Source organism: Lampris incognitus, chromosome 12 (genome assembly GCF_029633865.1).
Source record: "Lampris incognitus isolate fLamInc1 chromosome 12, fLamInc1.hap2, whole genome shotgun sequence".
NCBI lineage: Eukaryota > Metazoa > Chordata > Actinopteri > Lampriformes > Lampridae > Lampris > Lampris incognitus.
In genome coordinates, this window is record NC_079222.1 from 3338212 (window position 1) to 3355127 (window position 16916).

The window sequence follows — 16916 nt, forward strand, 5'->3', positions numbered from 1 at the left end:
GCTGATCGTAGAGAGGAGAAGGACACCAGCTGTCTAAGTGTAAACCAGTGGTGATTCTGTATGCGGGGGGAGTGTCGGAACAGTTGAGACACCTATTTTCCAAACACCGCGTCTCAGTTGCTTTCAACCCCTCCCCCCCAAAAAAATGCTGTGCTAAGAAGTTGGTCCACCTCAAGGACCAGGTCCCCCGGCACAAACAGAGCAATACAGTGTAGCTGTTAAGTGCCAGGAGGATTGTCGTGACTTGTACATTGGGGAAACTAAACAGATGCTGGCCAAGAGGATGACACAACACAGGAGAGCTACCATGTCAGACCAGGACTCCACAGTCTACACCATCTACAGACCAGGACTCCACAGTCTACACCAGCTACAGGCCAGGACTCCACAGTCTACACCCTCTACAGGCCAGGACTCCACAGTCTACACCAGCTACAGGCCAGGACTCCACAGTCTACATCATCTACAGGCCAGGACTCCACAGTCTACACCATCTACAGGCCAGGACTCCACAGTCTACACCAGCTACAGACCAGGACTCCACAGTCTACACCATCTACAGGCCAGGACTCCACAGTCTACACCATCTACAGGCCAGGACTCCACAGTCTACACCATCTACAGACCAGGACTCCACAGTCTACACCATCTACAGGCCAGGACTCCACAGTCTACACCATCTACAGGCCAGGACTCCACAGTCTACACCATCTACAGGCCAGGACTCCACAGTCTACACCATCTACAGGCCAGGACTCCACAGTCTACACCATCTACAGGCCAGGACTCCACAGTCTACACCATCTACAGACCAGGACTCCACAGTCTACACCATCTACAGACCAGGACTCCACAGTCTACACCATCTACAGACCAGGACTCCATAGTCTACACCATCTACAGGCCAGGACTCCACAGTCTACACCATCTACAGGCCAGGACTCCACAGTCTACACCATCTACAGGCCAGGACTCCACAGTCTACACCAGCTACAGACCAGGACTCCACAGTCTACACCATTTACAGGCCAGGACTCCACAGTCTACACCATCTACAGACCAGGACTCCATAGTCTACACCATCTACAGACCAGTGGCCACTCTTTCAGGGATGAGGATGTGCATATCCTTGATAGAGAGGAACGCTGGTTTGAACAGGGAGTCAAAGAGGCATCTATGTGAAGAGGGAACGACCATCCCTGAACCAGTGTGTGTATAGGGGGGGGGGCTAAGAGTACATCTGTCACCATCTTAGGGCCCAGAAACACCAAACCGACTAGCGGCAACGAAGGCCGACGGCTGCGCCGTCTCACATCGCCTGCCGTCTGGACCAAAAAGTAGCACTTGAACACACCACAAAGTCTACAGCCGACGGCCAACTAGCATGTACGTTCGGCACTGATTCGCTAAGCTGAACAGCCAATCAGAGTGATGTGTCACCGATGTGCTCCATTAACTCAACATGCTGAATCGGCCGAAAAGCTGCCGACAGGGGTCCGACTAGTGCCGACGGTACGGGACACACTGCAAAAACTACAGCCACAGATGCTCACTGATGGCCCGACATTGGTCGACAGCCAACCATCAGCCTGGTGTGTCAGGGCCCTTACAATGCTGTGATTGCAACCATTCTCCAATTCTCTGTGAACAGTACACATGGCCATGGAAACTCTAGTTAATGGTCACACCATATTTGCATATGAAACCTGTCGTTGGTTTGGGTCGTTATGCCACTGTATTGTTTATAAGGGTGGGGTACCTGCAGTCACTGTATTGTTTATAAGGGTGGGGGTACCTGTAGTCACTGTATTGTGTATAAGGGTGGGGACACCTGCAGTCACTGTATTGTTTATAAGGGTGGGGTACCTGCAGTCACTGTACTGTTTATAAGGCTGGGGTACCTGCAGTCACTGTATTGTTTATAAGGGTGGGGTACCTGCAGTCACTGTATTGTTTATAAGGGTGGGGACACCTGCAGTCACTGTATTGTTTATAAGGGTGGGGACACCTGCCGTCACTGTATTGTTTATAAGGGTGGGGACACCTGCAGTCACTGTATTGTTTATAAGGGTGGGGTACCTGACGTCACTGTATTGTTTATAAGGGTGGGGACACCTGCAGTCCCTGTATTGTTTATAAGGGTGGGGTACCTGCAGTCACTGTATTGTTTATAAGGGTGGGGGTACCTGCAGTCACTGTATTGTTTATAAGGGTGGGGACACCTGCAGTCACTGTATTGTTTATAAGGGTGGGGTACCTGCAGTCACTGTATTGTTTATAAGGGTGGGGACACCTGCAGTCACTGTATTGTTTATAAGGGTGGGGACACCTGCCGTCACTGTATTGTTTATAAGGGTGGGGACACCTGCAGTCACTGTATTGTTTATAAGGGTGGGGTACCTGACGTCACTGTATTGTTTATAAGGGTGGGGACACCTGCAGTCCCTGTATTGTTTATAAGGGTGGGGTACCTGCAGTCACTGTATTGTTTATAAGGGTGGGGGTACCTGCAGTCACTGTATTGTTTATAAGGGTGGGGTACCTGCAGTCACTGTATTGTTTATAAGGGTGGGGTACCTGCAGTCACTGTATTGTTTATAAGGGTGGGGACACCTGCAGTCACTGTATTGTTTATAAGGGTGGGGTACCTGCAGTCACTGTACTGTTTATAAGGGTGGGGTACCTGCAGTCACTGTATTGTTTATAAGGGTGGGGACACCTGCCGTCACTGTATTGTTTATAAGGGTGGGGACACCTGCAGTCACTGTATTGTTTATAAGGGTGGGGTACCTGACGTCACTGTATTGTTTATAAGGGTGGGGACACCTGCAGTCCCTGTATTGTTTATAAGGGTGGGGTACCTGCAGTCACTGTATTGTTTATAAGGGTGGGGGTACCTGCAGTCACTGTATTGTTTATAAGGGTGGGGACACCTGCAGACACTGTACTGTTTATAAGGGTGGGGACACCTGCCGTCACTCTATTGTTTATAAGGGTGGGGACACCTGCAGTCACTGTATTGTTTATAGGGGTGGGGACACCTGCAGCCACTGTATTGTTTATAAGGGTGGGGACACCTGCAGTCACTGTATTGTTTATAAGGGTGGGGTACCTGCAGTCACTGTATTGTTTATAAGGGTGGGGACACCTGCAGTCACTGTATTGTTTATAAGGGTGGGGACACCTGCAGTCACTGTATTGTTTATAAGGGTGGGGATACCTGCACTCACTGTATTGTTTATAAGGGTGGGGACACCTGCAGTCACTGTGTTGTTTATAAGGGTGGGGTACCTGCAGTCACTGTGTTGTTTATAAGGGTGGGGTACCTGCAGTCACTGTATTGTTTATAAGGGTGGGGTACCTGCAGTCACTGTACTGTTTATAAGGGTGGGGGTACCTGCAGCCACTGTATTGTTTATAAGGGTGGGGTACCTGCAGTCACTGTGTTGTTTATAAGGGTGGGGACACCTGCAGTCACTGTGTTGTTTATAAGGGTGGGGACACCAGCAGTCACTGTATTGTTTATAAGGGTGGGGACACCAGCAGTCACTGTATTGTTTATAAGGGTGGGGGTACCTGCAGTCACTGTATTGGTTATAAGGGTGGGGACACCTGCAGTCACTGAATTGTTTATAAGGGTGGGGACACCAGCAGTCACTGTATTGTTTATAAGGGTGGGGTACCTACAGCCACTGTATTGTTTATAAGGGTGGAAACACCTGCAGTCACTGTATTGTTTATAAGGGTGGGGGTACCTGCAGTCACTGTATTGTTTATAAGGGTGGGGACACCTGCAGTCACTGTATTGTTTATAAGGGTGGGGGTACCTGCAGTCACTGTATTGTTTATAAGGGTGGGGACACCTGCAGTCAGGTGAGACTGAAGAGGTCACTTAGATGATGAAACGTTTCTGTCAATAAACGTTGTGTCCAGGTGAACTGGTTCAACCTTCTGTGATATACGTTCATATGCGTGTAAATAACATACCATCATGATAGCAGAGTAGCTACGCGAAGAGAGACGTCGGAGACACAAGTAATGTGCTTCTCTTGTCCAACACAACTTGTCCCAGGAGCGACTGGACTTAAACAGGTCTGTGCTGGACTGGTCAGTGACAGGCTGGTCTCTGTGAAGAGAAAGAAAAAAAATCAACTGATAAATCATTAAAGACAAGAACAAAATAAATAAATAAATAAAGCACAGATGATCAAACAGCGAAGAACCCTGTTGAAGGATGGCAGCTTGGTCTGGTCTTGTGTATATAAGGAAGACAGTGGCCAGCCATGTGTTCACCCTGAACGCGTTTTCCATGTACCCTCTTATTCCTCAGACACGTGTGATTAAGATCTGCTGGACACGTGATTCAAGAGATCCGCTGGGAGGAATGGTGTGAATAAGACCCGCGTGACATCACTGACGAGACAGTGTAGAACATAATAGAAAAAGGAATCAGTGGCGGCTGGCCAGTAGAGGGCGCTTGGGCGCCGCCCCCTTCAGACATCAAGAGATGAAAATCTACTTAAACATATTAAATATAATTTGGTTGCATAAAGTAAATACTTATCAAATAAAAGTGTTGTCAGTCTGTGAGCGTCTGTCAGCAGCATTAAATATTGGTTCAAATGGTGTTTGGTTGACTTCTGTCTGAATACATATACTTCCTGTCTGAATACATACACTTCCTGTCTGAATACATACACTTCCTGTCTGAATACATACACTTCCTGTCTGAATACATACACTTCCTTTCTGAATACATATACTTCCTGTCTGAATACATACACTTCCTGTCTGAATACATATACTTCCTGTCTGAATACATTTACTTCCTGTCTGAATACATACACTTCCTGTCTGAATAGATATACTTCCTGGGTGAGGGATGCCGGCCAAACCATACCTTATGTAAGCCCTCAGACTTGTGGCGAGCAGGTGACCTGAGGCTGCTGTCTGATTGGTTTCTCCAGGTTTTCCAGGGGGCGCTGTTCTGTGCGCCTCAGACACTCCCACTTTTATTGGCAGTGAATTGGTATTGTTTTAATGTTTTTTGCTCTAATGTGATTAGACAGTTCTCGTGGCTGTCAATCATGTTCACACCCACTACCACGCCTCGTCTCGACTGTCAATCATCCACCGTCTACCAACCCTGATAAAATCTATAGGCCACATGGTCCTTGTTAATAACTCTGTGACTGTGTGGACCGTAAAGCAGCTGTCAGGTGTGCTGTGCCAAGCTAAATTGCGCCCCCCCCCAAAACATTGTTAGCAGCAGCCGCCACTGAAAGGAATGAGTTCCCTTTAAACACTGAGAGCAGTGCTATGATACGGAGTGCAGACACGAACCCCCGCTGCGCTGATACGAATTCAGTGAAGTTGTAAAAACGTAAAGGTCGCCATGTGTAAACCTGTTTATAGTTACTTCCCGAGGAGGAATCCATTCAGTTCCAAACAGCAGACACAACCTGGCTGCAGCAGCAGTGTCACAAACGCACAAACAAGGCAAAGTGACGATGGACAAAGTCCAAGCAGAGCGTTTGCACTTCAACAGGTCAGCCATGCAGCGCACAACAAACAACGTGTCTGACCTGGAATTCAAGTACCAAGCCAACACAAAGCAACACAATCAGAGGAGTGACACCAGCGACAGACGAACACATGCTCACAAACACGCAGTAAAAAGGGCTTGACGCCAAAGCTCGACCCAGCTGACAGAAACAACAGCCGGCAGCTTCAAGTATCAGCAGGGTAACCCCAGTCCCGTCATCTAAATACAGCCTCACAACAAACAAACAAACAAACATGTCCCTGTGGGTGGACTTTTCCTTATAACCGCCCCATGTTGAAATGCTTATCTCTACCACTGGTTTCTGCTCAACTGCAAACCTTGCACTTTGACTTCTGCAAAGTTGTAAACCTTGCATTACATTCTGATTTTATTCTCTAATTTAAATGTCCTTTTATGAATTAGTTGTTAAATCCTTTTTATTGTGCCATGTTTTTTTATTTGTATTTTTCTATGTGAAGCACAGTGTGCCTGCCTTGTGTATAAAATGTGCTATATGAATCAAGTTGCCTTGCATTATGCTGATTGTAACGCATTTGTATTTCAGTGTGTTTGTTTGGAAACCAAGTTGACCGACGTCACCTGTCATCTCTTTTGCTGGATGCTAAAGGCTATTTTACCCAATACCAATATATATCATCACATATATTGATATTGGGTAAAAATAGCCTCTAGTTATCCTGACAATATTTTTAATTTAGAAAATAATAATAATAAAGAAATTGTAATTTAATTTTAAATTTAATTAATTGTTTAAATTTTAATTTAATTTCAATTTTAACTTGATTTTTAATTTAATTTATTTTTTCATCTTGATTTTTTAATTAATATATTTTTTTTTCTATTTTTAAGTAGTAGTAGTAGTAGATCAATATATATCATCATATCGTCACCTTCTTCAAATAATGGCCCGAGTCATATTTTGAAGTTTTTCAAAAAACAGAATAAACTGAAACTGAAACAAAATGTGTCAGTTTATTCTGTTTTTTGAAAAACTTGAAAATATGACTCGGGCCATTATTTGAAGAAGGTGACGATATGCTTACATGTGGAACAACGCCGTGTGTAAGGATGCAGCTGAGGTTCAGCACACTGACCTGTTTGGTAATACAAAGCACGCCTGAATTTCAACACAATACTAAACCATTGCAATAGGATAAACACTAATGGTGGATTAGCACTATTTACACGCTTTATGAGCAACACCCTTTATACATTTGAAGATATTTAATTTCATCATTGCATTTAACACTGCATATAGTAACTGGGTCCAGTATATTGTTATATGTGAAAAAGTGTCTGTGTGTTTTGACACAGAGGGAATTAATAAAGCAGCAGGCAGATTTTAGGGTCAGAACCGACATTAGAAACCGTACTGTCACGTTGGCGTGAACGTGGATGAATTCATAAGAAAGCCCACGATGAGTTCAAAAGATCCCTGAATAAAGCACAAAGGGACCATAAACGTCATGTATGGATGTCCTCGTGCCATGTTCACTGTCTCACTTTTCTATGTGGCACCTGGTCAGGACTTTGGATGGGAACCAGCACCGAGTCTGAATGTGTACAACTGCTAAGGGAACATCTGAATTAAATCTTTATGGGTTGTTAAAGATTAAACTTAGGCGTAAGTGATCCTGGGTGGAAGTTAGCGGGAGCTAGCTTCATTTTGAAAATGTTCTACAAAAGGATCCGCCCCCTCACTTCTGTCTAAGAGTCTGGCGAACACACAAACTGATTGACAGCAAGTAGGGGCCAACGGAGACGTCGGCTTGTGAAGGACTCCCCTGACTGGCTGATGAAGAACAGGCACAAAGAAAAGGTCTGTCTTCATCAACAAGTCCTCCAACTCATACGACCACATAGGTCGTTTGTCCTCCAATATGACCCAATAGGAGAATTTCCTAAATTAGCGCCCCTACAGGCAGCAGGAGATATGCCACAGATACTTTTCGCCTCTGTGCATTGTGGGTTCTTAAAACAATTTGAGTACAATAGAACAATAGAAGACTAGAAGAGAGTGCAGGCATGGGTGGAGTGGGTGGAGAAGAGTGTCAGGAGTGATTTGTGACAGAAGGGTACCAGCAAGAGTTAAAGGGAAGGTTTACCAGATGGTAGTGAGACCAGCTATGTTGTATGGTTTGGAGACAGTGGCACTGATGAAAAGACAGGAGGTGGAGCTGGAGGTGGCAGAGGTGAAGATGATAAGATTTTCACTGGGAGTGATGAAGAAGGACAGGATTAGGAAGGAGTATATTAGAGGGACAGCTCAGGTTGGACGGTGTGGAGACAAAGCAAGAGAGACAAGATTGAGATGGTGTGGACATGTGTGGAGGAGAGATGCTGGGTATACTGGGAGAAGGATGCTGAATATGGAGCTGCCGGGGAAGAGGAGGAGAGGAAGGCCAAAGAGGAGGTTTATGGATGTGGTGAGGGAGGACATGCAGGTGGCTGGTGTGACAGAGGAAGATGCAGAGGACAGGAAGAGATGGAAACGGATGATCCGCTGTGGCGCCCCCTAACGGGAGCAGCCGGAAGTAGTAGTAGTAGTAGTAGTAGTAGTAGTAGTAGTAGTAGTAGAATATGTAGTCAGTGCATTTTTGTGTTGTTTCTCCGTCTAGTATAGTAAGTAAGATTGCTGTTTGCAGTATGTTTACCTATGAATGATGTCATAAGAGCTAACTTAACGTTAGCCACAAGTTAGAGAGTCAGCTAGCGTGGACATTATAACCGCTATGCGACATTACACTTTGCTTTTATTAATATTCCTTCTCACGACAGCTTATGGGAGGAGATGCTTATTGTTACAGGGGAAGTGACGTAGTATAATGACGGAGGACCACGAGGAAGTAGCTTAAAACGCCACTATGGGTCGTAATAAGCTGCCACCTATGGGGTGGTTTTTGGACAGTCTCGTCTTCGTTGACAGTGCCGAGGGGGGCCACAGAGAGCAGGTTTTCTCTAAGTACATGTAGTTACTTGACAGCTGTCAGGATGTAGAAAGTTTGACCAAATATTTAAAATAAATGCTGATAGCCGCTTTAAGCTAACAACCTGAGTCCACCAGTGGCAGACTCCCATTAATATCAACGGGGCAGGAACAGGAGCAGTCGTTCTCTGGTTTCATGTGGAGACGTCTTGCTGTTAGATGAATATGAATATGATGATTGTGTCCTACGACGTTAAACTGCAACCGTCGGGTCGTTGGCGACCAAACCGGCACCCCCACTTCCACCCTTGGGCTGTTGTGAGGAGGGTGTGTGGACACCCGGCAGGGCTAAAACAAAACCTGTCGAAGGGCGGATGAGTTCCTGTGTGAACCAACGGCCACCCATACCTGGAGAGGAGATAGGGACCACCAGGTACTCCCCCTACCGACACACAACGATGACTCAGCCAAACTCACTGCCGAGGCATCAGTTGTGCTCCTACGACCTCCATAGGTTACGGAACTGATGGCGCCGATGATGACGATGATAGATATGATCACGCAAACAAGAAGAAGAACATGTACGCTGCTTTACAGCGGATTTCAAATCGAGGTTCATAGACTGTAGAGAGGGAATGTCCCTGTGTCACGTGGAGAAGACCTGTGTCACAGAGAAACGAGAGACTATGCAAACAGCCGTGTCACTTAGTGGGGGATGTCAGAGGACCTGCCTCGACGCTCGATGCAGTACATCAGCCACATGTTTCAAAGCATTAAGCTGTCAGCCCAAAGCCAAGGCATGAATAATGCAGGGTCCAGGTCAGACGAGGAGAGCAGGAGCAGCCCAACACACTTCCTACAACAAACTAGATTTGGGATCGAGCCGATCCAGTCGGTATGGGGTGCCGATACCGACATAACTCACCCAATCGGTTATCGGACCGATGTACCGACCCAGATTCCATAGTCTTGTGTTTTTCTGAATTAAAATATGTAATGTCACCTACAAGAAGACTCACTGGCCGATCGCCAGGGGGTCGGACCCCTTTAGTGGAGCGCTTAGTGATGTGGCCTCGTGGTGCGGTACAAGTCTGGATCGAACCCCTGCAGCGGGTGGAGATATGATCAGCAGCAGTAATAAGCATATTCAGGGCCATAGCCGACATGTTGTAGCACAAATTGATTAATTAGTCATTAAAGTTATACAAAGATATCCAGTAGTCCCCATATGTTCATGCACTGTTGTGCACTTGACTTGTTCAAGTTTGTCAACACATTGAAGGAGTTGCCATGGCAACCTGCACGCCTACACCTGTTTGTATGTGAAGCCTACTTAAACTACAGTTCAAATAAATTACTTTGGAATACATTTAAATGTAATGCGTTTTTGTACATTTTTTGCTCTTTTAACAGGAAGTGCTGTGTGGTTTACTACAACCTCACGTAACCTTACAAATAATATCAACAACAACAACAACAACAACAACCACGAAAAACCAGCTCTGGTATCAGTGTCGGTGTCGTAACGGCAGATATCCAAATTCAGTTATAAGAATCGGATCAGAACTGAACAGAAGTGGATCGGTGCATCTCTTCTACAAAGGGTTGATTAAAAACAACCAAATACCAACACAGGGATCGCCAGTTCGAATCCCCATGTTACCTCCGGGTTGGTCGGGCGTCCCTACAGACACAATTGGCTGTGTCTGTGGGTGGGAAGCCGGATGTGGGTATGTGTCCTGGTTGATGCACTAGCGCCTCCTCTGGTCGGTCGGGGCACTTGTTCGGGGGGGGGGGGACGGGGGGGAATAGCGTGATCCTCCCACGTGCTACATCCCCCTGGTGAAACTCCTCACTGTCAGGTGAAAAGAAGTGGTTGGTGACTCCACATGTATGGGAGGAGGCATGTGGTAGTCTGCAGCCCTCCCCGGATCAGCAGAGGGGGTGGAGCAGAGACCGGGACGGCTCGGAAGAGTGGGGCAATTGGCCAGGTACAGTTGGGGAGAAAAAAAAGGGGGGGGAATAAAAAAACAACAACAACAAGCAGACGTTTCAAAGAGGTAGGCTGTCGGTGTCGAGTTCTGAATTATGGCAGGTCAAGTCAACTCTAACTGGTGTCACACTTACAGTGCAGCATCTCTGAGCTGACCTCTGACCCCATGCTGGGACATGTGCTGTGCTCTGCCAAGCAAGCACGTGTTCATTATGTCACTCAGCATCCCAGACCAAGGTCTGATGGACTGCTGTCCTTTGATCAGATGTGTGGAGGGGCATGGTGCACGGGGAAAAACAACACAAAAACAAATCCCATTTCCTGCACATGACTGGACATGACGTCTTCCACAGGACACCCACCGGCCATGCATGGACACCCACCGGCCATGCATGGACACCCACCGGCCATGCATGGACACCCACCGGCTATGCACGGACACCCACCGGCCATGCACGGACACCCACCGGGCCATGCACGGACACCCACCGGCCATGCACGGACACCCACCGGCCATGCACGGACACCCACCGGGCCATGCACGGACACCCACCGGGCCATGCACGGACACCCACCGGGCCATGCACGGACACCCACTGGCCATGCACGGACACCCACCGGGCATGGACACCCACCGGGCCATGCACGGACACCCACCGGCCATGCACGGACACCCACCGGGCACGGACACCCACCGGCCATGCATGGACACCCACCGGGCCATGCACGGACACCCACCGGGCCATGCACGGACACCCACCGGCCATGCACGGACACCCACCGGCCATGCACGGACACCCACCGGGCATGGACACCCACCGGCCATGCATGGACACCCACCGGGCCATGCATGGACACCCACCGGGCCATGCACGGACACCCACCGGCCATGCACGGACACCCACCGGCCATGCACGGACACCCACCGGGCCATGCACGGACACCCACCGGCCATGCACGGACACCCACCGGCCATGCATGGACACCCACCGGGCATGGACACCCACCGGGCCATGCACGGACACTCACCGGGCCATGCACGGACACCCACCGGCCATGCACGGACACCCACCGGGCATGGACACCCACCGGCCATGCATGGACACCCACCGGGCCATGCATGGACACCCACCGGGCCATGCACGGACATCCACCGGGCATGGACACCCACCGGGCAGTGCACGGACACTCACCGGGCCATGCACGGACACCCACCGGCCATGCACGGACACCCACCGGCCATGCATGGACACCCACCGGGCCATGCACGGACACCCACCGGCCATGCATGGACACCCACCGGGCATGGACACCCACCGGGCATGGACACCCACCGGGCCATGCACGGACACTCACCGGGCCATGCATGGACACCCACCGGGCCATGCATGGACACCCACCGGGCCATGCACGGACATCCACCGGGCATGGACACCCACCGGGCCATGCATGGACACCCACCGGCCATGCACGGACACCCACCGGCCATGCACGGACACCCACCGGGCATGGACACCCACCGGCCATGCATGGACACCCACCGGGCCATGCACGGACACCCACCGGCCATGCACGGACACCCACCGGCCATGCACGGACACCCACCGGCCATGCACGGACACTCACCGGGCCATGCACGGACATCCACCGGCCAAGCACGGACACCCACCGGGCCATGCACGGACACCCACCGGGCCATGCACGGACACCCACCGGCCATGCACGGACACCCACCGGCCATGCACGGACACCCACCGGCCATGCACGGACATCCACCGGCCATGCATGGACACCCACCGGGCCATGCACGGACACCCACCGGGCCATGCACGGACATCCACCGGGCATGCATGGACACCCACCGGGCATGGACACCCACCGGCCATGCATGGACACCCACCGGGCATGCACGGACATCCACCGGGCATGCATGGACACCCACCGGGCATGGACATCCACCGGCCATGCATGGACACTCACCGGCCATGCACGGACGCCCACCGGCCATGCATGGACACCCACCGGCCATGCTCCTGCTATTGTTTCTGGCGCACTGATTTGCACGCTGTTTTTTAGAAGACAGTTTCGGGGACACGACTGGTGAATGAGACCTTTATGACTGCCGGGGGGGAAACGAAGGTGTGAGGCCAGAAATGTCCCCGGCCGTGTGATGGGGACTACAACCTGACACTGGGCATCAACTTACCATCCTAACCCATGAGAAACAGCACGACCTCCCTTATGCCAAACCTGACCACAACTACAGGCCACACATCCAAGTTACGACTAAAAACACAACTTGTGATTAAAGCGACATGCTTATGTAGCCCAGAAGTTTATGTAGTTTAACACCACCCTGATATCAGCTCACTGTGAAAAATCCCATTTTAGTCCCAAATTACGATATACATTTTTTTTTAAACCGTCAATGATGTTGAGAAAGTCTTGATATATGTTGGATGAAACAGGCTTGTACTGTCTCATAAAGAATTTACCTGACTGACTGGATTCTATACATACATACATACATACATATACATATATGCACATATATATATATATCAACTTGGATACAGGAAAAATCTTTTTTCCTGTATCGGTGTTGATATTCCGCTCCTCATTAGTTGAGCACTCACAACACCATTGACAGTTTTGGGAAAAAAAACTCTCTCTCTCTCTCTCTCTCTCTCTCTCTCTCTCTCTCTCTCTCTCTCTCTCTCTCTATATATATATATATATATATATATATATATATATATATATATATGTGTATATATATACACTACCGTTCAAAAGTTTGGGATCACATTGAAATGTCCATATTTTTGAAGGAAAAGCACTGTACTTTTCAATGAAGATAACTTTAAACTAGTCTTAACTTTAAAGAAATACACTCTATACATTGCTAATGTGGTAAATGACTATTCTAGCTGCAAATGTCTGGTTTTTGGTGCAATATCTACATAGGTGTATAGAGGCCCATTTCAAGCAACTATCACTCCAGTGTTCTAATGGTACAATGTGTTTGCTCATTGGCTCAGAAGGCTAATTGATGATTAGAAAACCCTTGTGCAATCATGTTCACACATCTGAAAACAGTTTAGCTCGTTACAGAAGCTACAAAACTGACCTTCCTTTGAGCAGATTGAGTTTCTGGAGCATCACATTTGTGGGGTCAATTAAACGCTCAAAATGGCCAGAAAAAGAGAACTTTCATCTGAAACTCGACAGTCTATTCTTGTTCTTAGAAATGAAGGCTATTCCATGCGAGAAATTGCTAAGAAATTGAAGATTTCCTACACCGGTGTGTACTACTCCCTTCAGAGGACAGCACAAACAGGCTCTAACAGGTACTATTTAATGAAGATGCCAGTTGGGGACCTGTGAGGCGTCTGTTTCTCAAACTAGAGACTCTAATGTACTTATCTTCTTGCTCAGTTGTGCAACGCGGCCTCCCACTTCTTTTTCTACTCTGGTTAGAGCCTGTTTGTGCTGTCCTCTGAAGGGAGTAGTACACACCGGTGTAGGAAATCTTCAATTTCTTAGCAATTTCTCGCATGGAATAGCCTTCATTTCTAAGAACAAGAATAGACTGTCGAGTTTCAGATGAAAGTTCTCTTTTGCTGGCCATTTTGAGCGTTTAATTGACCCCACAAATGTGATGCTCCAGAAACTCAATCTGCTCAAAGAAGTGCCCATCCAACCAATCCAACTTGTGGGAGCTGCTTCTGGAAGCGTGGGGTGCAATTTCTCCAGATTACCTCAACAAATTAACAGCTAGAATGCCAAAGGTCTGCAATGCTGTAATTGCTGCAAATGGAGGATTCTTTGACGAAAGCAAAGTTTGATGTAAAAAAAATCTTATTTCAAATACAAATCATTATTTCTAACCTTGTCAATGTCTTGACTCTATTTTCTATTCATTTCACAACATATGGTGGTGAATAAGTGTGACTTTTCATGGAAAACACAAAATTGTTTGGGTGATCCCAAACTTTTGAACGGTAGTGTATATATATATATTTCAATGATCCAAGCATATTTACAAGAGGGCAAATTTCTCTGTGATATCTACACAGCAACAAGAGTAAAATCCCAAATTCAAGTCAAGACGGGGAACGCTGGAGAGAAAGAGGAGCACGCAGGCGTCGGTGGTTAAACGATCAGCGGCACATCAGCGGCGAGATAACGAACCCAGAGGTGGAGGACGGGTCAGGCCTGTGAAGAGATCATTATTATCATGGGCTTGGGAGCCGGGCAGGGACGCTCTCTGACAAGGCATCCATTATATTGACTCCCTCTGCCCCGGGGTTTCCTATCGGCTTGCTTTGACTCCCATAATTAAATAAAACACACGAGTAACGTTCTGCATTATTATTAATCGTGACACCTGCGACGTGTTGTGGTCACTTGCAGGAATCAAAGCGGGGTGTGTAACGTCGCTGCCTGAGCAGTCACATTTCTACTGTTGCTTCGTTTGACACTGCAGAGATTTCAGCTTAATTTCACCTCCAACCAAACTCCCCCAACAGCCAGTGCAACTATCTGTCACACACACACACACACGCACACACGCACACACGTGCATGCGGCTTACCCGGGAGGTCTCCACAGCTTCCTGCCGGGCGGTAAAAGCTCCCGCTTGTTTAGGGGGACGACCCCCATGGCAGCCTGCATGATGGTAATAAACTTCTTAAACTTCATCTTCCTCCGCAGCCGGACGCTAGCGTGTCTCTGACGACAGCATCACGAGGAGACCCGGCCCCCTTCAGCGTCCCGGCTGAGGAGACGTCAGCGAGGCGGCAGGAAGACCCTCAGGCCAGTCTGGCTGACACGGATGCTGCGCCGCTCCCCCCTCCGCCGCACGATCACGACCGCCCCTCTTCCATCGCATAATGCTCCCGCCAGACTGCATACAAACAAATCAGGTCGAGTTTCACACCGGCCTCCTCCGACGCCCCCTGGCATCGGTCCCGCCACACAACCAGCCCGTGGCTATAGCTACCACGGCGTGCTCACAAGTCCTGTCCCGCACCACCCATCATCCTGACAGATGTCCTTTTGGCTTTCTGGGGGAGGGAGGGAGGGAGGGAGGGAGGGAGGGAGGGATGGAAACAAGCACCACGGGTGGTAGGCGGGACCAGAGGGATGACAGCACGTTACTCTTACATAATTCTGGAGATTCTCTGGACATTACACTAATGAAAACACTGCTGATTCTGCAGCCGCCACCACCACCACCACCACCACCACCACCACCACCACCGCCGCCACCACCGCCGCTGCTGGGATAATTGTGGCACTAAGCCCTGATAGATCATGTATGCACCCTGCCCCCTCCTCCTATAATCCCCCGTCCTGGCTCAGAGGTTTAGCCATTAACACCCAGACTGACCTATCTTCTCCACCCTGCCCGCACACCTCCGCCACAGAGCGGCCAACATCTGCAGCGAGCGAGAACAAAAAAACGAAACTCCACCTGCAACCTCCAACAGCGGCCCCGTGCAGGAGATTAATGGTCTGGTTTTTTTCCGAGCCACCAGCTGACAGCACGCTGCCGTGTCCCGTGAGGAGGGAAATAAATAAATAATCCGCACTGCCCCATGATGAGCCACCAGCCAATGCAAACTCCGGACAGGAATTATATCCCAGCCGCTTGGATGTCTGGATTACGGCTCTGGGCGCTTGTGCCATGAGAGCCGGGCAGCAGAAATCCCTCTAGGCTCCAAGGGACCAACCCCCCCCCCCCCCCCCGCCGCCCCCCGAGTATTTATAAAATGTTGGGTAACGGCTGAACAGAGGCAGAGAGGCTCACCAACCTTGTCGTCTTTTTGTCATTGGGGCATTTGGAGACCAGGTTTATGGCTCACGTGAACCGAGCGAACGGGAGAGACCAGATCGCTAAGCCTCCACTACCCACTTGGCAGCACAGCGGCGTGCTGTTGTTCACCATAATCCAACACCTTACACTAATCTGATGAAACACACCAAACACTGATCCATCCACAGCGGGGGGGGGGGGGTACATGGACACGACGCACACAGACCCACACACAGACCCACACACAGACCCACACACAGACCCACACACAGACCCACACACAGACCCACACACAGACCCACACACAGACCCACACACAGACCCACACACCTGCACACATGCTGATCTGCTTGCACATAAACACACAGAAAGGTATACATGCATGCCTGCACACATACACACACAGACACACACACACACACACACACACACACACACACACACAGACCCACACACCTGCACACATGCTGATCTGCTTGCACATAAACACACAGAAAGGTATACATGCATGCCTGCACACATACACACACACACACACACACACACACACACACACAGACCCACACACAGACCCACACACAGACCCACACACAGACCCACACACAGACCC

General features: G+C 49.1%; 1 protein-coding gene across 1 annotated transcript; it reads left to right on the forward strand.

The window, feature by feature from the left end:
* The first annotated feature begins 10898 nt into the window (after window positions 1-10898).
* On the forward strand, window positions 10899-12542 carry LOC130122125 (uncharacterized). Its single transcript, XM_056291163.1, has one exon. The coding sequence runs from the start codon at window positions 10899-10901 to the stop codon at window positions 12540-12542; it is 1644 nt and encodes a 547-aa protein (XP_056147138.1).
* The last annotated feature ends 4374 nt before the right edge of the window (window positions 12543-16916 follow it).